Source organism: Symphalangus syndactylus, chromosome 8, assembly GCF_028878055.3.
Source record: "Symphalangus syndactylus isolate Jambi chromosome 8, NHGRI_mSymSyn1-v2.1_pri, whole genome shotgun sequence".
Classification (NCBI taxonomy): Eukaryota; Metazoa; Chordata; class Mammalia; order Primates; family Hylobatidae; genus Symphalangus; species Symphalangus syndactylus.
In genome coordinates, this window is record NC_072430.2 from 14,275,851 (window position 1) to 14,300,465 (window position 24,615).

Below are 24,615 nucleotides of genomic sequence, written 5' to 3' on the forward strand. Positions count from 1 at the left end.
AAAAAAAAAAAAGGTACCCATTGTTTGCTCAGAAGGGCGCTAATACAGACAGCAACAATGGGGCTCATTAGAAGAATCAAAGCAGCAAAAATCATGGGGATGCAGCAATTCGGCATCCCCTTAAGGATCAGGCTGTCCTCCACTCCACTGTGAGATACAAAGTGTATAATGCATGGGACTGGCGTCCTACAAGATGATCTAGGTGCATACATACCGAAAAAAGATGCAAAGACTATACACCAAGATGCTAATGGTGTGGGGATAATGAGGAAAATTACTTTATTTTTATCTTTATGTGTTTTCTCTGGGTATATATACAAAGACACCTTTACCGAGCTTTCTCCTGGAAGAATTCCTTCTTGATGTAAGTGACTGTAAAGGTTCTGCCCTCAGAGATGTCTTATTTCTGGGAATCCAGAATGTCTAATGGACTCGGGGTACCTTTTCTACATTTCATCTCCCAAAGAATACGTCCACACCCAGGTAGGCTGATGCTGACACAACAGACAACACTGACCTCCTCCATGCAGAAGTTTAACAGGTGAAATACAGTTACTGACATCGGCAAGAATTGTTGTCTTTCTCTTGATTCTCTCAGGTTCCTCAATTTATAGGATCACTGAGACTTCACAGATGTCAGCTGCTGATCAAAACAATCATGATAAGCCGACATCATGGTAAGCTCAAGATAAATCTTTAGCCTTAAGTCAGGAATTCTGGGCCCATCTGCACGTCAAATACCACAGAGCCAGTGTCTTGTGAACACTGCAAACACTTCTGAAGAACTACTTTATAAGTTCAGGAGAGCACATCTCAGAAAAAAATGGAATACTTATTTCAATGTCTCACAATTAACTCTAATTTATGACACTGACATTCTCCTACTTAAAAGCTTCTGATGGTCCACCACTCCAGAACTGAGCTTCAGCTTGTAAGAGGCGCCATGATCACTGTCTTCACCACACAATGAGGTCACCCTACATTCCCGCCAGGGCCGATTGCACTGGGTGTGATGAACAGTATCTATACCCTCCCTCCCACTGCACTGCCCCATCCTCACCCAAATCCCCTCAAGATCAAAATTCTTTATCTTGTAAAACTCCTGCTCAAACATTACAGTTTGGGGGCGGGGGGAGTTGTTTTTTGGTTTTTTTTGTTTTTTTTTTTTTTGGTAAAGCATTCTTGACCCTTTAAGCCAAGAGTTGGCAAACTTTTTTCCCATAAAGAGCCACACAGTAAATATTTTATGTTTCATGGGTCACATATTCTTCTTTGCTTATTTTTACAATCCTTTAAACACATAAAAACTATTCTTAGACCTATAGTTTGCCAATCTGTTTTAGACATGACTACTCCCATGCCGTGCTCCAACGTCCCATCCTCCCATTCTATGTTTCTGCCTCTGTTATTACCACGATTAATAGTTACTCTACTACGTCTTGTCTACAAGACATAGACAAGACTGCATGTCTGCATGTCTGCCCTCCCCACTCTGGAGACTACCTGTTCTTTAAAGGTGAGAAATCTATTTCTGTCTTCCATATCACCTGTAAATAATATAAAAAATGCTTCATCTGTGAATCTTTTAAGTTGATATCTTTTAAGTAGCATATGTTGAATTTTAAATTGCTTACTTAAGCATTTTCCATAAGAAGTGTTTCTCTTAAGTAGCTGAAGAACTTTTTTTGGGTAATGCATGGATGAAGTACGTTTCATCAGTTTAATTTCAATCAGATGAACTTTCAAAAGCCAAACTGAGGTTTCCCTTTAAAGATCTGTTCTTGCCTACATGGTCTTTAAAAGTCTACGCTGTGGGCCAGGTGCGGTGGCTCATGCCTGTAATCCCAGCATTTTGGGAGGCCGAGGCGGGCGGATCATGAGGTCAGGAGATCAAGACCATCCTGGCTAACACGGTGAAACCCCGTTTCTACTATAAATACAAAAAATTAGCCGGGTGTGGTGGCGGGCACCTGTAGTCACAGCTACTCGGAAGGCTGAGGCAGGAGAATGGCGTGAACTCGGGAGGCGGAGCTTGCAGTGAGCCAAAATCGCGCCACCGCCCTCCAGCCTGGGCAACAGAGCGAGACTCCGTCTCAAAAAAAAAAAAAAAGTCTATGCTGTGAAAGATTTTATTATAAAGCTTAAAAATAATCCTCATTTGGGATACGTTCCATTTCCAGGAGACACAGAGCTTTAAAAAAGTCAATCTAGGCCAGGCGCGGTGGCTCATGCCTGTAATCTCAGCACTTTGGGAGGCTGAAGCGGGCAGATCACCTGAGGTGAGGAGTTTGAGACCAGCCTGGACAACTGGTGAAGCCCCGTCTCTACTAAAAATACAAAAATTAGCCAGGTATGGCCAGGTACAGTGGCTCATGCCTGTAATACCAGCACTTTGAGAGGCCAAGGCAGGTGGATCACGAGGTCAGGAGATTGAGACCATCCTGGCTAACACAGTGAAACCCAGTCTTTACTAAAAATACAAAAATTAGCCGGGCGTAGTGGCATGCAGCTGTAGTCCCAGCTACTCGGGAGGCTGAGGCAAGAGAATTGCTTGAACCTGGGAGGCAGAGGCTGCAGTAAGCCAGGATCGCGCCACTGTACTCCAGCCTGGGTGACAGAGTGAGACTCCGTCTCAAAATAAATAAATAAATAATAGCTGGGTGTGATGGCACACGCCTGTAATCCCAGCTACTCAGGAGGCTGAGGCAGGAGAATCGCTTGAACCCAGGAGGTGGAGGCTGCAGTGAGCCGAGATTGTGCCACTGCACTGCAGCCTGGTCAACAGCATTAAGACTGTCTTAAAAAAAAAAAAAAGTCAATCTATCACCACACTCAAGACAATCAAATTAAAACTACAACTAAAATTTTTCTAGAAACAGCCATTGGTCATTCGACTCAGAGGATATATTTTCCCCAAATACTGAAAATGTGCCTTTAATATTTACATTATGTCCTGTAAAATGGGTCTATAGCTAGGGTGCACCTTCTAGACCAATTTAGAAGTTTTTCTGTTCCAACAAATCCTCTTCTCAGACACTTCCTTCCCTTGGAGGTTGCCTTGGAAGCCCTCTAGCACCTGACTAGTATGGCTCTTTTTTTTTTTTTTTTTTTTGAGATGGAGTCTTGCTCTGTTGCCCAGGCTGGAGTGCAGTGGCATAATCTCGGCTCACTGCAACCTCTGCCTCCTGGGTTCAAGCAATTCTCCTGCCTCAGCCTCCTGAGTAGCTAGGATTACAGGCATGTGCCACCACGCCCGGCTAATTTTTATATTTGTAGTAAAGGCGGGTTTTCACCATGTTGGCCAGGCTGGTCTCAAACTCCTGACCTCAGGTGATTACCCTGTCTCAGCCTCCCAAAATGCTGGGATCACAGGTGTGAGCCACCGCACCTGGCCTAGTGTGTTCTTCTTTCACATCCATCTTCCATTGTGAAACTTAGGAATTCTCCACTATCAGCCTGTGGCAAACCAGGGACGTGGCCAAAGTGACTCTCTGTGCCCTCCTCTCCCACTTCCTGTCCATCCAAAACAACCACCAAATAAATGCACAGTTATAAACACCTGGACCATGCATTCCATCCATGCATTCCTTCACCTCTAATAAAGTAAGATTTCATTACTTTCAGACGTGTCTTAAGGACTAGTGGAGCATAGAGGTATGCTGCCTCAACTTCCTTCCAGTGCTGATTTGCATGTTGGAGTAATTATGCCAAGACAATGGTGCTAGTTTTCCATTTCCTTTTTCGTAAAAAGGCCAACTAACTCACCATGCTCTACTTCAAAAGCTTACTAACAACATCACTATGTGCCTACCTTTCTGTGCGCCATGAAAACAGAGTAGAACATTTGCCAGCTGTAGGGATAAGAGAGCTCCCCTGGAGCTGTGGTCGCTGCCCTCATGCCTCACCACTAATGGCTTAGTTCTTTTAATACTCTGAAAGGTGAGGAAAAAATAACTGACAGAAAAATCCCCTACACAAAAACCCCAACTCTGCGGGAAGGAGGGCGGGTCCCTGTGAATCATCCACCCATCCTCCACGTGAAAGGCAGGACAGGTGAGTGATTTATCATCTAAAGATGGCCAAAGCAGGAGGACTGCTTGAGGCCAGGAGACCAAGACCGGCCTGGGCAGCATAGCAAGACCACATCTCCACAAGAAAATAAGAAAATAAACATGGTTAGTAGAAAGGGACACAGCCCTGTGGGGATGGCTGAGGAGGAAACTGTAGGACACAGGCAATAGGACTCCAGGTGCAGGCATGGGGAGACTGAGGCCTCAGGCCTCTGGAGAAAGGAGGATAAGGCAGCAGGCAGGACAGGCAGTGTCCAAGCGGAACGATCATGGCCTCCTGGGCAGGCAGGCTCCTGGGGCTGAAGCTGGGGCAGGAGGGAGACGCAAGACCTTCTCAGGAGGAATGCAGGGTGCACTGAATGCAGTCAGAGGCCATAAAGGGTTTTCAGGGAAGGGCAGGAGGCCACCTGTGTCTAGATCTCTCTGACAGCAGCATGGAGAAAGGCCTGGAGAGAACTGGGGTGAAGCAGACAGACAAGTTGGGGCCACCGGCATCAGCAGAGGGCTTGCCTGGGCTGGGGACCAGGGACGTGGGAAAACAGGGTGCAGAAGTGAGCACCAACGACAGATTGTGAGAGAAGAGGGACCAAGAAATGCTCCCCAGTCTTCTAGCATCTGGATGGGGGTAGGGAGGAATCAAAAGCTTCACTAGAGACAGGTTAGGTGTCATTCAAGCAATAACACCCAGTGGCCCCAGGCATGCCCCATTCACTCACTCTCAAGGTTTGTGGACAAAATGCCTCCTTGTCCTGCAGGTCCGGGACAATGAGCCCCTCTGAGCCCAGCTATGTGAAGTACTCCACTCTTGACTTCCCCCGAGCCCTGCCAGGCCCCCTCTATTCTTCTGGAATCAGCACATGGACTTCCCTATGGTCTTGCTATGCTTCAAGGCCTGCCTTAGAACACAGGCCTCATGACTACAGGGAGCTGCCCATATCATTTCCTGCCATGCCCTGGCACACAGGAGGGTGCCCGGCACATACCAAGGACTCAACAGCTGTTAAATAAATATGCAGGTCCGAAGCTGAAGCTCAAGGGGCAGCTTGGACTAAAGACATAAGTTTGGGGAACTTGGGAACCACAGCTGGAAAATTATTTTATTTTTCTAATGGTATCTACTAAAAAATTCCCACTCTGCTAACCAAAGTTTTGATGTAAATTATGGCATCTTGGGAAGGGTTTATCCAGACTGGCTCGATGGACTTCTGGGCACTCTAGCCTCCAAGTGCCCTCTGCTGTTTAATGACTAAAGAGACTGAATCTCTGTAGAAAGTACCCCACCTCATGAAAACATAAAATCTTAACAGTCATGCATTCACTAGAAATCAAGAAGAGTATCGTGAATGAACAACTTCCAAGCCATGGTTTCGCAACCTTGGCACGACTAACATTTTGAACCCGAAAACTCTTTGCTGTAGGGACATGCTGAGCACTGCAGGGTGTTCACAGCATCCCTGGCTCTACTTACCAACGCCAGTGGCATCCCCCACCCCACTTCTGAAGGTTTCCAGACATTGCAAAATGCCCCCTAGGGTACAAAACTGCACCCTACCCCCACCCCACCAACTCCATCTCTGGATGAGAACCACTGTCCCAGACCCAGTGGTCTTTCCATGTAACTACAACCAAGGAAACAGGAATCAAATTTAGTTAAGTTTGAAATGTTCACTTAAAAACAACTAGTCCAAATGACATCCTCTAGTGAAACTAAAAGTAAAACAGGTATGTACTCACACAAACCATCCCAGTGAGGTTTTGAACCGTGACATCAAAACATGCTGACATTTCCTCTGAAGAGTCTGGGTCTAAACTGGACAATCTTTGGAAGGACTGCCTTACTTGAGGCCAGGAGTTCAAGACCAGCCTGGGCAATACAGCAAAACCCTGTCTCTACAAAAAATACAAAAATTATCCAGTGTGGTGGCTTGCACCTGTAGTTCCAGCTACTTGTGAAGCTGAGGTGGGAGGGTCACTTGAGCCCAGGAGGTTGATGCTCCCGTGAGCTGAGATCATGCCATTACACTCCAGCCTGGGCAACAGAGTGAGACCCTAACTCAAAAAATAAAAAAAGAAAAGGCTGCTTTAGGATATTGCATTCTTGGCCCTCTGAAAGGGTACAAGTCACACATCCACTGTCCTCTGTTGCTACGGCAGCCTCACAGTGGAAAGCTAGGGACATACTGATAATTTTCATCTGCTGTGCACCAAAAACGGCCCAATTATTTTCCTAGCCAAGGTCAGTCATGGAGCAAGGGAATCTGAAGAACACTCCAGAGAACTGAAGATTCTAAGTCTCTACAGAGAAAAGGGAGTCTGCATAGACACACACAAGTCAACCGTATGACTTCTCTAAAGTTTTTTTTGTTTTCTTTTTTTTAAACAGTCTCACTCTGTCACTGAGGCTAGAATGCAGTGGCCCAATCATGGCTCACCGCAGTATGGACCTCCTGGGCTCAACGAACCCTCACGTCTCAGCCTGGAAGGATCCCTCTCGCCCCACCTCCTGAGTAGCTGGGACCACAGGCGCACACCAACATGCCCAGCTAATTCTCTCTCAGACAGGGCCTCAAACTCCTGGGCTCAAGCGCTCCTCCATCCTGAGCCTCTCAAAGTGCTGGGATTACAGGCGCCAGCCACTATATCCGGCCCAACTTTTTTTAAGTCAATTTCATAGGGTCACCTCCTCAAAGCCAAGAATTGTATATTTGCATGTTTTTATGGTACATGCAGCAGTCATCAGATGCTTGCAGGTGAAGGACAGAGGCTGAGAGAAATCAGAAACCGTACAGAATTCTGTAAGCGAGCAGAGCGGGCCACCAGCTCCAGCTCTGAGCCCAGCCCCAGCAAGATATTCCACTTCTGGCTGGGTGCAGGGTGCACACCCAGCTACTCAGGAGGCTGAAGCAGGAGGATCAACTGAGCCCAGGAGCTTGAGTCCAGCCAAAGCAACACAGCGAGACCCCGTCTCTTAAAAAAAAAAAAAAAAAATTCTACTTCTGGCCGACTTAACCTCCATTATGGTCCTAGATAACTAAAACTGCTAAATTTTATTGAGCTTACCTATGCTAAATGCTTTCCATCTCACACTTCCAGGGGGTAGGTACCATTATCCTGATTTCTAGGTAAAAGAACTGAGACACATGGAAGGTAACTGCCCAAGACCCAGGGCCACTCAGACCAGGCAGCCTGCCACCAGCACTCACGCCCTTAGCCACCACCCCACCTCATGCTGCCTCCTTATGTGCACCATCTGGGTGAAAAGAAAAACAAGAAGCTGAGGACTGACATTCCAAGATTGTAACTCTAAGGAACACAGGTCCTTCATGCCCAACAAGGGTCCCACTCCCTCTATAAAAGCCTGCCAGGAGGCCAAGCCAGGAGCGTAAGCCACTGATAGGGCTGTGTCTCTACCCAAAACTCATCTTGAATTGTGGTTCCCATAATCCCCATGTGTCATGGGAGGGACCTGGGGGGAGGAAATTGAATCATGGGGGCAGTTTCCATCATCCTGTTCTTGTGATAGTGAGTTCTCACGAGATCTGATGGTTCTGTAAGGGGCTTTGCCCCCTTTTCTCAGCACTTCTCCTCGCTGCCACCATGTGAAGAAGGACGTGTCTGCTTCCCCTTCCACCATGATTGTAAGTTTCCTGAGGCCTCCGCAGCCATGCTGAACTGCGAGTCAATTAAACCTCTTTTCTTTATATTAATAAATTACCCAGTCTCAGGTATTTCTTTTTTTTGAGACAGAGTCTTGCTCTGTTGCCCAAGCTAGAGCACAGTGGCATGATCTGGGCTCACTGAAACTTCCGCCTACCAAGTTCAAGCGATTCTCCTGCCTCAGCCTCCTGAGTAGCTGGGATTATAGGCGCCTGCCACGCACCTGGCTAATTTTTTTTTGTATTTTTAGTAGAGATGGAGTTTCACCATCTTGGCCAGGCTGGTCTCGAACTCCTGACCTCATGATCCACCACCTCGACCTCCCAAAGTGCTGGAATTACAGGCGTGAGCCACCGCGCCCAGCCTCAGGTATTTTTTCATAGCAGCATGAGAATGGACTAATACAGCCACCTTCTAACACAATTTCTGCTCTCGGCTTGAAATGTCTTTAAACAGTTGGCTGGGCGTGGTGGCTCACGCCTGTAATCCCAGCACTTTGGGAGGCCGAGGCGGGCAGATCACGAGGTCAGGAGATCGAGACTATCCTGGCTAACATGGTGAAACCCCGTCTCTACTAAAAAATACAAAAAATCAGCCGGGTGTAGTGGTGGGCGCCTGTAGTCCCAACTACTCAGGAGGCTGAGGCAGAAGAATGGCATAAACCCGGGAGGGAGAGGTTGCAGTGAGCCAAGATTGCGCCACTGCACTCCAGCCTGGGCGACAGAGAGAGACTCCATCTCAAAAAAAAAAAAAAAAGAGTCCAGGTGCAATGGCTCATGCCTGCAATCCCAGCACTTTCGGAGGCCAAGGTGGGAGGACCACTAGGAGTTCAAGACCAGAATGGGCGACACAGCGAGACTCCGTCTCAAAAAAAAAAAAAAAAAAATTTTTTTTTTTTTTTTTGAGACGGAGTCTCGCTGTGTCGCCCAGGCTGGAGTGCAGTGGCGTGATCTCGGCTCACTGCAAGCTCCGCCTCCCGGGTTCACACCATTCTCCTGCCTCAGCCTCCCGAGTAGCTGGGACTACAGGCGCCCGCCACCACACCCGGCTAATTTTTTGTATTTGTAGTAGATGGGGTTTCACCGTGTTAGCCAGAATGGTCTCGATCTCCTGACCTTGTGATCTGCCCGCCTCGGCCTCCCAAAGTGCTGGGATTACAGGTGTGAGCCACCGCACCAGGCCAAAAAAATTTTTTTTAATTAAAAATTTTTTTTTAATTAAGCAGGTGTGGTGGCACATACTTGTGGTCCCAGCTACTTGGGAAGCTGACATGGGCGGATCACTTGAACCCATATCGAGATATCGAAATATCGAGGCTGCAGTGAGCTGTGACTGTACTACTGCACCTCAGCCTGGGTGACAGAATGAGACACTATCTCAAAACAAACAAAAATAGCTGCATTTGTAGGGTGTCTGCTAACTGCCAAGAGTTTTCTACACATACCAACACACTAACATGGCATATACTGACCCACCTATAAGCTGGGTATCTACAGCACCACAATCCTTATCCAAAACCGAGGCCAGATGTGTTTCAGAGTTCAGAATTTTTTGAATTTTAGAAAGGAAATATTGTGTGCATATTTTATATATTATATAACACTCCCAGGGAAGTCTGAGGCAGTACCCATAAGAAAACACATTAATTCACCGGGTGTGGTGGCTCATGACTGTAATCCCAGCACTTTGGGAGGCCAAGGTGGGAGGATCACTTGAGTCTAGGAGTATGAGACTAGCTTAGGTAACAAAGTGAGAAGAACCCTTTCTTTACAAAATTTAAATTAAAAAATCAGCTGGGTGTGGCGACACAAGCCTGTAGTCCTCGCTACTTGAGAGGCTGAGGTGGGAAGTTCTCTTGAGATCAGAAGTTCAAGGCTGCAGAGAGCTTTGATCACACCACTGATTCTAGCCTGGGAAACAGAGCAAGAGTCTTCTCAAAAAAAAAAAAAAAGGAAAAGAAAAGGAAACATGTTAATTAACAATCTGTAGTAAAATAATGAAATATTCATATTAAGTAGAATAGAGATTATAAATAGCCTCACATAAGTTCAGGCCAAGTGGCACCAAATCTATGAAAAAACATTCCATTTTCAGAGGCTCTGGGGTTTCCGCACTGCGGCTGAGGAATGGGGCCTGCACCATCGCACTCACTTTATGTGCTACTGTCCTGGTTCAGAAAGGCCAAATAACTTGGTCAAGTTCATGCAGCTGGGAAAGAAGAGAGGCAAGGTACGAACCCCGACTCTCTCACCCAAAGCCTGCAAGGTGCTTCTCGCATTTAAGTGAACGCAACAATCACCTAACAGCCTCTCTGAGAGCTGACTGTGAGTCGGCAGGTCTGAGGCAGGGCCTGGGAACCTGCATTCCTAAAGCACTGGGGCTCCTGGAGGGAAGGTGCTGCTTCCACTAGACCAGAGGCTCCCAGTCCAGCAGGGCATCAGCACTCCCAGTTCTTTAAAAATTCCCTCTAAATCTGAATTTCCAGGGTTTTAACTGATAGAAATCGTATGGGTGGGGGCCTCAGTTTTTGTGGTCATTTCTAGTAGCCCATTAAGACAAATAAATCACTAATAAAGTAGGGCTCTGAGAAGGCAGCCTGCAAGCCCAGTCAGGAGTTCCCCTTGGAGTCCCTACTTTCCATCAAAGGAGTCTAGGAAGACTCCAGCAATGACCACAAAATGTTATTAAATTCCTCAGAGACAAAATACCCCAGCCATCCTAGGTTCTGGGGATCACAGCATTTTTTTACCCTCCCTTGGAATCAACAAAATCCTACACATACCACACTAAAGGCCAAGTTCTAGAGGACAACCACAAATAAATGTGAAAACTATTGCTGCCTGGCAGCTGACAGAAGCAAATACTTAGCAGAAGACTATGAGAAAAGAAGTGCTTGGCCAGGAGCAGTGGCTCAGCCTGTAATTCCAGCACTTGAGACGCCAAGGCAACGCGGGTCCCTTGAGGGCAAGAGTTCGAGACCAGCCTGACCAACATGATGAAACCCCATCTCTACCAAAAATACAAAAATTAGCCAGGCATGGTGGCATGTGCCTGTAGTCCCAGCTACACGGGAGGCTGGGGCAGAAGAATTGCTTGAATCTGGGAGACGGAGGTTGCAGTGAGCAGAGATCACACCATTGCACTCCAGCCTGGGCAACAGAGTGAAACTCCGTCTCAAAAAAACAAACAAACAACAACAACAACAACAACAAAAACAAGTAAAGAAGTGCTAACACTTGGGCTAGGCTACACTGTGGGAATGAATTCATGAACTGAGTGGAATCTGCACATACTTAGTCAAACTGTGGATTCTGAATTACGCTCATGAGATGCTAAGATGGAAAAGAACATGAGTGGTAGTGCAGCTGGTTCCTCCCTCTGTGTCAACTCTCTGCAGGTCCTCTGATGTCTGCTAAGCTCCTCCCAAACGTACCCATCATGAGAAAGACTCTGAGCAGGCCTTCCACAGCACTGATCTCCCCCCAATGCCACCAGACTCTTAATTCTGCTTTCAGTAGTCCAAATCAGCCACTGCTTCTCACACCCAGTCTCAGGCCACTTCTGATATGACATGTATGTACCCCAGCCTGGTCACCACCCTAATGCTGGTTCTCTGCAGAAGCTCATTTGGTTAAATTCCTCACGTAAACTGAACAAGAGTCCTATTCTGGTGGTGCAAGGAGGCAGGAGAATCGCTTGAACCTGGGTGGCGGAGGTTGCAGTGAGCCAAGATCGTGCCACTGCACTCCAGCCTGGGTGACAAGAGCAAAACTACATCGCAAAAAAAAAAAAAAAAGAAAAAGAAAAAGAAATACAAGTGCCTTCAACCTTAAATACCATTTTTCATTTTTATGGTGATTTTTAAAAGCTGATTATTTTATTTTCACAGCAACTATCATCTCCATATGCCATGCAAGGAGACAAGGCTTTTAAATAGATTCAATGATTTGCCTAAGGTCACAAAGACAGATGGGGACTAGATCACTGGTCTCTAACTCCTCCTGGAATCTTGTCCTTGCACTGCGGGGTTTCCGCAGGAGGGACGCCACTATCATCTCCTCCTCCTCCCTCCTCCTCCCCCCTCCCCCCTCCCCCTCCCCCTCCTCCTCCTGTCTCTGGCTCATCAACAGATAATCTCCATGCTTCCCTCCATTCTATACAATCCAGAAACATTTACATTAGTAGTGTTACACGTAAAAGAGCAGAATGTCAAAGCTTGATGAGACCTTATCATATACAGAACTGGGGACTCTATGAAGACGCCTCTCAGATCACTTTTTTCAGGTTGAACTATACATTACATGTTTCACTCCAAGCCTGAGTGACTAAAATATAAAGCAGTTCCTAAGAAGCTTAAGACAATATAAAAAGGGGTAACTATATTGATTCATCTTAACACAAGGCAATATCTATTTTGCAAGATGCAGAACACAGAGAGGAGACAGGCCAAGGGCGCGTTTTCAACTGTGTGAATGATGCTGCCCCCTGGCCCTTGCCCTCCCGCCTTGCCTAGTACCCACCCCAGGCCTCAAGTCTCATTACCCTTCTTTGGCCTGGGGGTGACCAGCCTGTCACCTGTCTTGAACTCCTGACCTCAGGTGATCCTCCCGCCTCAGCCTCCCAAAGTGCTGGGATTACACGCGTGAGCCACCACGCTCGTCCTGTCCTTGAGTTTTTATGGAGGCTTCATTACACAGGCATGACTTACAATCATCTAGAAATGTTTTTGGACAAAAAACCATGATCTAAACCCAGCAAGGCCTGTCTGTTCGGACTTATCTTGGCCTCTCTGTGCAGCATTCCTTCCTCTAGGGAATGGGGCAGGGCCCTCTCTGGAATAAGGGTCGTCTGACTCACAATCAGATTAGAGTCCTGCCTTGGGCAGCTGAAAGGAGGCAAGACACCCAACATTACAACAAAAGACTGTAACAAGGGCTATGGGACTTATGAGTCAGAAATAATGGATGAAAACTATGCATATATATATATACACACACACACACATACATATATACATATCATGTATACGTATCATGTATATATGTGTATATACATATCATGTATACATCACGTATATGTGTATATACATATCATGTATACATATCACGTATATATGTGTATATACATATCATGTATACATATCACGTATATATGTGTATATACATATATATGTGTGTGTGTATATATATATCATAACACCACAGTAGCTCACTCTCCTCATTCATGCCTATGTTGCACAGAAGGTCAGGTGTCCAGGAAAGACTTACTTGGGAACAAAGGGAGGTTATGCTTGGGAAACACAGGATTAGGTGGCTTTCCAGCCAGGGTTGTTGGGGTTCTCCACAGAGGTACAAGCAAGGGGCACTCATGGAACACAGGCAGACATAGCTCTTCCCTCATTAATCCCAATACACTGGGGCTCCACTGGAGCCAAAGACACAGCTTTCTTGTTTCACTATTTAAATCCACTCCCTCACTTCTCTGTGACCTCATCATGTTTGCTCAGCTCAGTGTTGGAACAATCAGCTGAGACAGGCTGGGAAGGCAGGGTTTCTATGTGAGAGCACATCCACACACACCTCTGCACACACTGTCAAATTATACCACACTTTTTTTTTTTTTTTTTTTTTTTTTTTTTGAGATGGAGTCTCGCTCTGTTGCCCAGGCTGGAGTGCAGTGGCGCAATCTCGGCTCACTGCAAGCTCCGCCTCCCGGGTTCACGCCATTCTCCTGCCTCAGCCTCTCCAAGTAGCTGGGACTACAGGCGTCCGCCACCACGCCCGGCTAATTTTTTTGTATTTTTAGTAGAGACGGGGTTTCACCTTGGTCTTGATCTCCTGACCTCGTGATCCGCCCACCTCGGCCTCCCAAAGTGCTGGGATTACAAGCGTGAGCCACCGCGCCCGGCCTTATACCACACTTTTATACATAAACAGCCAGAACTGTCTCTAGGGGATTTACTAGAATGATCTAGGGTAAACGAAAGGAAATTTAGGATATATAGGCTTACTAATATTTTCTCAATGAAGCTTTTTTTAAGAACATAGAGAAATATTAAAAACCCCACAATATTATTTAAAATAAAAGGGAAGGTTTCAACATTTTTTTTAAATGAACTAGTAATAGGAAGAAAAAAATGTATGGACCCAAAGTTGTACTTTAAAAACTTGACAAATGCATGATCAAGGATGGCTGCTGATAAGGCATACATTTTATAGAGGTAATTATTTTATGAATAGGTATACTCCAAAAGTTTTTTAGAAATTATTGATTCAGAACACAGAATGTAGTTTCTCACTGAAAATGAGTAGCACACAACAGTTGGCATTTCCATTTTAATCCACAACAGTTTTCAAATGGGTATCTAACATATATTACTGAGAGCACTATGGAATCTAGCCACCATGCATATACTGGATCAAAGTTACAAATTCTTCGACCCTCCTTTCATCAAGAGTTAGGGTCCATGTCCCCTCTCCTCAAATATAGGACGGCTCTGTGTCTTTTTAGAACATGGCAGGAATAATGCTACACTGATATGCAAGCCCAGGCTTAAGACACTGGCAGCTCCAGACTGGGCACAGTAGCTCACACCTGTAATCCCAACACTCTGGGAGGCCAAGGTGGGAGGATCGTTTGAACCCAGGAGTTCAAGACCAGCCTGGGCAACACAGTAAGATCTTGTCTCTACAAAAAATTAAAAACTAAGAAATTAGCCATGCATGGTGGCATGCACCTGTAGTCCCAGCTGCTTGGGAGGCTGGGCTGGGAGGATCACTTCTGCCCAGGCGTTTGAGGCTGCAGTGAGCTATGATGGTACCACTGTACTCAGCCCGGGCAACAGAGTGAGACTCTATCTCAAAAGAAAAAAAAGAAGAAAGAGAGAGAGAGAGAGACTGGCAGCTTCCACTTCCTCTCCTAGAACACTCACTCTAAGAGTTCTGAGTTGTCATGTAAGAAGCACAACCACCTTAGGAGAAAGGCCATCTGCAGAGGACCTGAGAGCACAAGGATGGGGAGGATCCCCTGAGCCTGGCCTTCCAACCATCCAAGCATGTGTGTATGGCCATCCTGGACCCTTATGACTGGACCAGCCAACAGATGAATACCAATAAATTACCTCCATCAAGGCCACATGGAGCAGAAGAATCACCCAGCTGAGCCCTGCTTGATCAGCCCACAGAACCATGAGATGTAATAGTAGATTACTGTTTAAAATCACTGATGTTTAGGGTGGTTTCTTATTCAGCAACCATTATCCGGAACAATCTGTGGCTTTTTCAGGAAATGAAAGAAGCACATCTTTTTTCTGCCCTGGCATCAGGAATAGAGTTCCCTTCCCTGATGCTGCACTGGTGGTGTGCTGTCAGCCATGATTTTCCCCAGCTGTAAGCCGTTAAGTGCACCTCCTATGCTTAGAGCTGGCACTACAACATGAATGTGTCTGTGTTGAGAAGAGGGGAAGTACATGGTACAATCATCATCATCCCAGCCAGAGATGTTAGGGTGGTCTGCTTGGAAACCCTCCTAGAATTTTCTCAATTAGGAGAGGGCAGGCTTCAAAATTCTGAAGAAACATGATGCACTGTCAAAACACAACTGGGGGCTGGGAGCAGTGGCTCACACCTGTAATCCCAGCACTTTGGGAGGCTGAGGCAAGAGGATCACTTGAGGCCTGGAGTTGAAGACCAGCCTGGACAACACAGTGAGACCTCGTCTGCACAAAAAAAATGAACAAAACTTGCTGGGCGTGGTGGCATGTGCCTGTAGTACCATCTACTCAGGCAGCTGGGTGGGAGGACCACTTCAGTGCAGGAGGCCAAGGCTGCAGTGAGCCAAGATCATACCACTACACTCCAACCTGGGCAACAGAGTAAGACCCTGTCTCAAAAAAAGATTGGTTCCCAGATACCAAAGTCAAAACTACCACAAGGAAAGAAAACTACAGGCAGGGTGCAGTGGCTCATGCCTGTAAATCCCAGCATTTCAGGGGGCCAAGGCAGGTGGATCACATGAGACCATGTGTTCGAGACCAGCCCGGCCAACATGGCAAAACCCTGTCGCTACTAAAAATACAAAAATTAGCCGGGCATGATAGTGCATGCCTGTAATCCCAGCTACTGGGGAGGCTGAGGTTGCAGTGACCCGAGATCGCACCACAGCACTCCAGCCTGGGTGACAAAGGAAGACTCTGTCTCAAAAATGAAAACTACAGACTAATATTCCTAATGAACACAGACGCAAAAATCTTCAACAAAATAGTAGCAAACTCAATCCAACAACACATTAAAAGGGTTATATACCATGACAAAGTGAGGTTTATCCCAGGAATGCAAGGGTGATTCAACATACAAAACAAAATCAATATAATACACTACATTAACAGAACAACGAAAAAAATGATCATCTCAGAAGATGCACAAAAAGCATTTGACAAAACTCAACCACTTTCCATTAAAAAAAAAAAAAAAAAGTCAGTGGCCAGGCACAGTAGTTCACACCTGTAATCCCAGCATTTTGGGAGTCTGAGGCAGGAGGACTGCTTGAGGCCAGGAATTTGAGATCAGCCTAGGCAACACAGCAAGACCCCATCACTAAAAAAACAAAAAAAGAAAAAAATCAATTAACTGGGCATATTGGCGCACACCTGTAATCCCAGCTACCTGGAAGGCTAAGGCAGGAGAACTCCTCAAGGTGAGAAATTTGAGACCATCCTCGGCAACACAGCAAGACCCTGTCTCCACAAAAATTAAAAAATTAGCAGGGTGTGGTGGCTTGCACCTACAGTAGTCCCAGCTACCGGGGAGGCTAAAGAAGGAGCATTGCTTGAGCCTGGGAGTTCAAGACTGCAGTGAGCTATGATCACATCACTGTAGTCCAGCCTGCGCAAAAGAATGAGACCCGGTCTGGTTAAAAAATAAATAAATAAATAAAATAAAAGCCCGGGCACAGTGGCTCGCACCTGTAATCCCAGCACTTTGGGAGGCCAAGGTGGGCTGACTGCTCAGGAGTTTGGGACTAGACTGGGCAACGTGGCGAAACCATCTCTACCAAAAATACAAAAAAAAGAAAAAAAATAGCAGGGCATTGTTGCATGTGCCTTTGGTCCCACCTACTCAGGAGGCTGAGGTGAGAGGATCGCTTGAGCCTGGGAGGCAGAGGTTGCAGTAAGCCATGATTGCACTACTGCACTCCAGCTTGGGTGACAGAGCAAGACCCTGTGTCAAAAAAAAAAAAAACAAAAAAAAAAAAACAAAAAGAAAGAAAGAAAACACAGCCAGCTTCATAATCAATGGTGAAAAGCTTCCCCTAAGATCAGGAACAATATGAGGATGCTCACTTTCATCACTCCTATTCAAAATTGTACTAAATGTCTTAGCCAGAGCAATTAGGCAAGAAAAAGAAATAAAAGGCATTCAAATTAGGAAGAAGAGGTAAATTATATATGCAGGTGACATGATTCTGCATAAAGAAATCCCACAGAACCCACAAAATAACTACTAGAGGTAATAAATTCAACAAGGTTGTAGGGCATAAGACCAACATACAAAAATCAGTTGTTTCTATATACCAGCAATGAGCAATACAAAAAGAAAGGTAAGAAAATAATTTCATTTACAATAGAACCCACAAGAATAAAGCACCCAGAAATAAATTTATCCAAAAAGATGAATGATTTGTACACTAACACTAAAAAATATTGCTTAAAGAAATTAAAGGAGACGTAATTGAATGAAAAGACATCCCAAGTTCAGCTGGGCGTGGTGGCTCACGCCTGTAATCCCAGCACTTTGGGAGGCCGAGGCGGGCAGATCACGAGGTCAGGAGATTGAGACCATCCCGGCTAACACAGTGAAACCCCGTCTCTACAAAAAATACAAAAAATTAGCCAGGCGTGGTGGCAGGTGCCTGTAGTCCCAGCTACTCAGGAGGCTGAGGCAGGAGAATGGCATGAACCCAGGAGGTGGAGCTTGCAGTGAGCCGAGACTGCGCCGCTGCACTCCAGCCTGGGGAACAGAGCGAGACTCCCTCTCAAAAAAAAAAAAAAAAAGACAAGACATCCCACGTTCATGGATTGGAAGACAATACTGTTAAGATTGCAACCCCCCAAAGCAATCTACAGAATCAATCCCCTCCCTATTACAATTCCAATGACCTTTTTTGCAGAAATGAAAAAGCTGACATTCAAATTCATATAAAGTTGCAACTGGCCCCGAACAGTCAAAACAATATAGAAAATGAAAAAGTTGGGAGACTCATACTTCCCAAACTTACTACTTCAAAACTTACTACAAAGCTTTAGTAATCAAAACAGTGTGTGGTATGAGTTTGGCTGTGTCCCCATCCAAATCTCATATTGAATTGTAGCTCATATAATCCCCACGTGTTATGGGAAGGAACCCAGGGGGAGGTAACTGAATCATGGGGACAGGTTTTTCCGGTGCTGTTCTCGTGACAGTAAGTCTCACAAGATCTGATGGTTTTATAAAGCACAGTTCCCCTGCACAGACTCTCTTGCCTGCTGCCATGTAAGACATACCTTTGCTCCTTCTTTGCCTTTCACCATGATTGTGAGGCCTCCCCAGCCATGTGAAACAATGAGTCCATTAAACCTCTTTTTCTTTATAAATTATCCTGTCTCAGGTATGTCTTTATTAGCAGCATGAGAACAGACTAATATAGTGTGGTACTGATGTAACAGACTTTCAGAGCAACAGAACAGAACTGAGAGTCCAGAAATAAATGCAAACATCTATGGCCAATTTATTTTTAACAAGGGTGCCAAGACAATTCAATAGGGAAAGAACAGTGTTTTCAATAAATGGTGCTGAGAAAACTAAATAAGAACATACAAAAGAATGAATTGGGACTCCTATCTCATTCCATATACAAAAATTAACTGAAATGGATAAAAAACCTAAAGGTAAAAACTAAAACAATAAAACTCAGAAGAGGCTGAGTGCAGTAGCTCACACCTATAATCCCAACACTTTGGGAGGCTGAGGTGGGTGGATCACTTGAGGCCAGGAGTTCTAGACCAGACTGGGCAACATGGCAAAACCCCATCTCTCTCTTTCCCTAAGCAGCCTGAGGTAATCTGTGAAAATGGTTCGCTATTCACTTGACCCGGAGAACCCCACGAAATCATGCAAATCAAGAGGTTCCAATCTTCGTGTTCACTTTAAGAACACTCGTGAAACTGCTCAGGCCATCAAGGGTATGCATATGGGAAAAGCCACGAAGTATCTGAAAGATGTCACTTTACAGAAACAGTGCGTACCATTCCGACGTTACAATGGTGGAGTTGGCAGGTGTGCGCAGGCCAAGCAGTGGGGCTGGACACAAGGTCGGTGGCCCAAAAAGAGTGCTGAATTTTTGCTGCACATGCTTAAAAACGCAGAGAGTAATGCTGAACTTAAGGGTTTAGACGTAGATTCTTTGGTCATTGAGCATATCCAAGTGAACAAAGCACCTAAGATGCGCCGCCGGACCTACAGAGCTCATGGTCGGATTAACCCATACATGAGCTCTCCCTGCCACATTGAGATGATCCTTACGGAAAAGGAACAGATTGTTCCTAAACCAGAAGAGGAGGTTGCCCAGAAGAAAAAGATATCCCAGAAGAAACTGAAGAAACAAAAACTTATGGCACGGGAGTAAATTCAGCATTAAAATAAATGTAATTAAAAGGAAAAAAAAAAAAAAAACCCCATCTCTACTAAAAATACAAAAATTAGCCAGGCATGGTGGTGTGTGCCTGTAGTCCCAGTTATTCACGAGGCTGAGGCATGAGAATTGCTGGAACCCAGGAAGTGGAGATTGCAGTGAGCCAAGATCATGCCACTGCACTCCAGCCTGGGCAACAGAAGAAGACTCAGTCTCAAAAAAAAAAAAAAAAAGGTTTAACATTCAGAATATATAAAGAACTCAACAAACAACAAACATTGTCTTCCCTCCAAAAACATACGAATGGCCAAGAGTCACATGAAAAGACATTCAATATCTTTGCTCATCAAGAAAATACAAACCCAAACCACAATGAGATACCACTTTACACTAACTAGAATAGCTTTAATCAACAATACAGACATACATATACACATACAACACACACACACACACACACACACATATATATCCTTTTGTAGTTCATAAGTGTGATTGGGTATTTAAATGAAGGTGTGAGAGGTGCCACTCTGAAACCTTGTTATGACGTCGGCACATTACCCATATGACATGAAAAAGAAAAAAAACAAAACAAAACAAAATCAATTTAGCAAAGATGACCTGAAATTGGAACACTGCTGGTGGGAGTAAATTAAATACAATATTACCATATGACCAGCAATTCCACTCCTAGGTATATACCCAAGTGAAATAAAAACATACCTACACAGAAACTTGTACACAAATGTTTATAGCAGCATTACTCTTAATACTCAGTGAAAATAATCCAAATGCCCATGAACAAATGAATAGACAGATTGCGGTATATATGTACATACAATGGATTATGATTCAGCAATAAAAAGGAACAAAATACTGACACATGCTACAATTTGGATGTACCTCAAAAACATCACGCTAAATGAAAGCAGCCAGACACAAAAGACAAGTTGCATGATTTCTAGATGCTATATCTAAAATAGGCAAATCCACAGAGACCAAAAGCAGATTAGAGGTTATCAAGGGATGGGAGGATTGGGGAATGGGAGTGATTACTTAATGGGTAAAGGGGGATGAAAAGTTGTTTTTCTTTTTTAAGATAGGTTCTCCATCTGTCCTCCAGGCTGGAGTGCAGTGGTGTGATCATAGCTCACTGCAGCCTCAAATTCCTGGGCTCAAGCGATCCTCCTGCCTCAGCCTCTGGAGTAGGTGGGACTACATACAGGCTCAAACCACTGTGCCCAGTTTTTTTTTTTTTTTTTGAGATGGAGTCTTGCTCTGTCTCCCAGGCTGGAGCACAGTGGCGTGATCTCAGCTCGCTGCAATTTTTTGCCTCCTGGGTTCAAGTGATTCTCCTGCCTCAGCCTCCCAAGTAGCTGGGACTAGAGGCACGCGCCACCACGCCCAGCTAATTTTTGTATTTTTAATAGAGACAGGGTTTCACCATGTTGGCCAGGATGGTCTCAATCTCTTGACCTCGTGATCCGCCCACCTCAGCCTGCCAAAGTGCTGGGATTACAGGCGTGAGCCACCACACCCAGCCAAGCTAATTCTTTATTTTTGTTGAGATGGAGTCTTCCTCTGTTGCCCAGGCTGGTCTCAAACTACTGGACTCAAGTGATCCTCCCACCCCAGCCTCCCAAAATGCTGAAATTACAGGTGCAGGCTACGATGCCTGGCCTGATTTTTAAACTAAAGAGAGCTGGTGATGGCAGAACATTGTGAACACACTAAATACAGCTGAGCTGCACACTTAAAATGCATAATTGTATATTATGTGAATTTCACCTCAATAAAATATTGGGCTATAATTTATTGGTTCATTTATGCAAATACTTGAGAACCTACCATATTCCAGGCACACTCCTAGTACATAAGTTAAGGTAATAGAAATACATTCTCTGCAGGCCGGGCGTAGGGGCTCACGCCTGTAATCCCAGCACTTTGGGAGGCTGAGGCGGGCAGATCCCTTGAGCGCAGGAGTTCGAGACCAGCCTGGCCAACATGGTGAAACCCCACCTCTACTAAAAAACTACAAAAATCAGCTAGGTGGGGTGGCGCATACCTGTAATCCCAGCTACTTGGGAGGCTGAGGTATGAAAATGGCTTGAACCTGGGACACAGAGGTTGCAGTGAGCCAAGATCACACCACTGCACTCCAGCCTGGGTGACAGAATGAGACTCCATCTTAAAAAAAAGAAAAAGGAAAGGAAAACCGTTTTCTGCTATGGAAAAAAAAAAAAAAGCAAGGCAAGTGACCAGAGCAGCAGCATGGGCTGTTTAATTAGGGTGTTCAGAAGACCCCTTTGAAGAGGTAAAATGTGAACAGAGACCTGAATAAATCGAAGTTTTGTTGTTGTTGTTTGAGACAGTCTCACTGTCACCCAGGCTGGAGTGCAGTAGCGCCATCTCGGCTCACTGCAACCTCCACCTCCCGAATTCAAGCAATTCTCCTGCCTCAGCCTCCCAAGTTGCTGGGACTACAGGCATGTGCCACCACACCCAGCTAATTTTTTTTTTTTTGGTTTAGTAGAGACGGGGTTTTACCATGTTGGCCAGGCTGGTCTCGAACTCCTGACCTCAAGTGATCCGCCCACCTCAGCCACCCAAAGTGTTGGGATTATAGGCATGAGCCACCACGCCCAGCTCAAATTGAAGAATATAATTATTGCTAAATAACAGAAAAAAAGGCCGGGCGCAGTGGCTCACGCTTGTAATCCCAGCACTTTGGGAGGCCGAGGCGGGCGGATCACGAGGTCAGGAGATCGAGACCACGGTGAAACCCTGTCTCTACTAAAAATACAAAAAATTAGCCAGGCGTGGTGGCGGGCGCCTGTAGTCCCAGCTACTCGGAGAGGCTGAGGCAAGAGAATGGCCTGAACCTGGGAGGCGGAGCTTGCAGTGAACCGAGATCGCGCCACTGCACTCCAGCCTGGGTGCCTGGGTGACAGAGCGAGACTCTGTCTAAAAAAAATAAAATAAAATAAAATAACAGGAAAAAAGTGGTAAAATATGAATTTAAATATATAAAAATTCATATGTTAAAACTGCTTTTAAAAAGGGGGGATATCTATAGATGTTCCTTTTGTGCAAATACACTGTGATTTCAGTTTCTAGACATTTTACCCTTTTTATAAATAATTTATTTGCAGTCCAATAATGTCCCTCTACTTCCACTGGTATTTCTTCCAGGGACAGGCCATATTTCCAAGACAGCCTGTCATCCACATTGCTAATAAGTCATTCCCTTTATGAAACCACTCAGGAAAAGAAAGGGGAAGAGAAATGATCACTTCTGAAATATTAGGTTCTTATATTCTCTCACATGCTCTGATTTTTCTTGTTCTTGTTTTGAGACACGATCTCACTGAGTCACCCAGGCTAAAGTGCGGAAGTATGGTGACACAATAACACCTCACTGCAGCCTCGACCTCCTGGGCTCAAGCAATCCTCCCGCATCAGCCTCCTGAGTAGTTAGATGGGACTACAGGAGCACGCCACCACGTCTAGCTAATTTTTAAATTTTTTGTAGAGACAAGGTCTTATAACACTATGTTGCGGCCGGGCGCGGTGGCTCACGCTTGTAATCCCAGCACTTTGGGAGGCCGAGGCGGGCGGGCGGATCATGAGGTCAGGAGATCGAGACCACGGTGAAACCCCGTCTCTACTAAAAATACAAAAAATTAGCCGGGTGTGGTGGCGGGCACCTGTAGTCCCAGCTACTCGGAGAGGCTGAGGCAGGAGAATGGCGTGAACCCGGGAGGCGGAGCTTGCAGTGAGCCAAGATTGTGCCACTGCACTCCAGCCTGGGTGACAGAGTGAGACCCTGTCTCAAAAAAAACAACAACAAAAAAAAAAACAAAAAAACACACTATGTTGCCCAGGTTGGTTGAGAACTCCTGGATTCAAGCGATTCCCCTGCCTCATCCTCTCAAAGTGCTGGGACTATAGGTATGAGCCACTGCATCTGGCAGAGGCTTTTTTTTTTTAGACAGTTTTACTCTTGTTGCCCAGGCTGGGGTGCAATGGCGCGATCTTGGCTCACTGCAACCTCTGCCTCCCGGGTTCAAGCAATTATCCTGCCTCAACATCCCAAGTAGCTGGAATTACAGGCATGTGCCACCACGCCCGGCTAATTTTGTATTTTTAGGTGAGATGGGGTTTCACTATGTTGTTCAGGCTGGTCTCGAACTCATGACCTCAGGTGATCTACCCACCTCGGCCTTCCAATGTGCTGGGATTACAAGCATGACCCTCCGCGCCCAGCCCAGGCTCACTTTTAAGTCTCACAATTACTTTTTTATTATGGTAAAATACACATAACATTTATCATCATAATCATTTTAAGCGTATAGTCCAGTGGTATTGAACACATGCATAATGTTGTGTGACCATCACCACCATCCATCTCCAGAGGGAGAGTTTAGGTTTCAGAGGCTTTTCTATGTGACTGTGAACTCTACAGTTACCTTTGCATAGATGAGAAAACTGAGGCTTAGAAAGGAAAAGTAATTTAACAGCATAGTTAGCTGAAGGACAGACCAGAATTCAAAGCAGGTCTGATTCCTTCCGTACATAAACTGGTCTCCTTTTTACTGTGTACATCATAGGCCAGACTGCAGAAATACAAAGAATGAAGTGAGCCAACCCTTGAGAAGCTTGTCCTCTCAACCCTAGAGACCTATCCCAGATGCACAGAAATATCCTTCAACCTGGAGAAGGCAGGGAAGGCTCTCACGCCACCACCTCCACCCTACAAGGGCCAACTTGAGTCTAAGAACAAAGAAATCTACCCTCTGTCATCCCAAGGACCTGACCTAGTGGCCTCAGTGTCTGGCTGCATTCCGTTATTCACAGCCCTTCCTGGAGCAGGTACAGATGGCCATGAAACAAGCCCCTACATCTCTGCTCAGCCACCACTGACCCCTCCTGGTTGCATGTTCAAAACCTGGACAGTGGTTCTCGCAGAAGAGCTAAAGTATTCTCCAAAATAGCCAAACATCATTTCCCTGCTACAAGTGGTGAGGGCTTCCATGCCTTTAACTCATATTTCCACAGGCAATCTGTAGTTATAATTAAATTCAAGATGAATAGGTACTAGGCTGTAACCATTATGCTCTCTGCAGAGTGACCAGGCCTTGGGGACTTGTTCATCACTAACAAGCTAATGTTTGTGAAACCTTGTAAGACACAATGACTAAATACTATCATTATTACTAGA

The 24,615-nt window shown here is 45.5% G+C and overlaps 2 protein-coding genes and 1 non-coding gene across 16 annotated transcripts in view; 2 read left to right on the plus strand and 1 right to left on the minus strand.

Moving 5' to 3' along the window:
- The window catches only part of TRAF3 (TNF receptor associated factor 3), a 134,220-nt gene that overhangs the window by 101,266 nt on the left and 8,339 nt on the right, over positions 1 to 24,615 (minus strand). The window lies entirely within an intron of this gene.
- LOC129487420 (large ribosomal subunit protein uL22-like) lies at positions 18,790 to 19,435 on the plus strand. Its single transcript, XM_055288100.2, has one exon. The coding sequence runs from the start codon at positions 18,834 to 18,836 to the stop codon at positions 19,386 to 19,388; it is 555 nt and encodes a 184-aa protein (XP_055144075.1). The 5' UTR covers positions 18,790 to 18,833; the 3' UTR covers positions 19,389 to 19,435.
- Positions 19,865 to 19,965, plus strand: LOC129489072 (small nucleolar RNA U13). Its single transcript, XR_008659888.1, has one exon. It is a non-coding gene; the product is annotated as a small nucleolar RNA U13 (small nucleolar RNA).

Excerpts from the sequence above, each read along its gene's own strand:
- LOC129487420 (XM_055288100.2), top strand. The coding sequence starts at position 18,834 with ATGGTTCGCTATTCACTTGACCCGGAGAACCCCACGAAATCATGCAAA.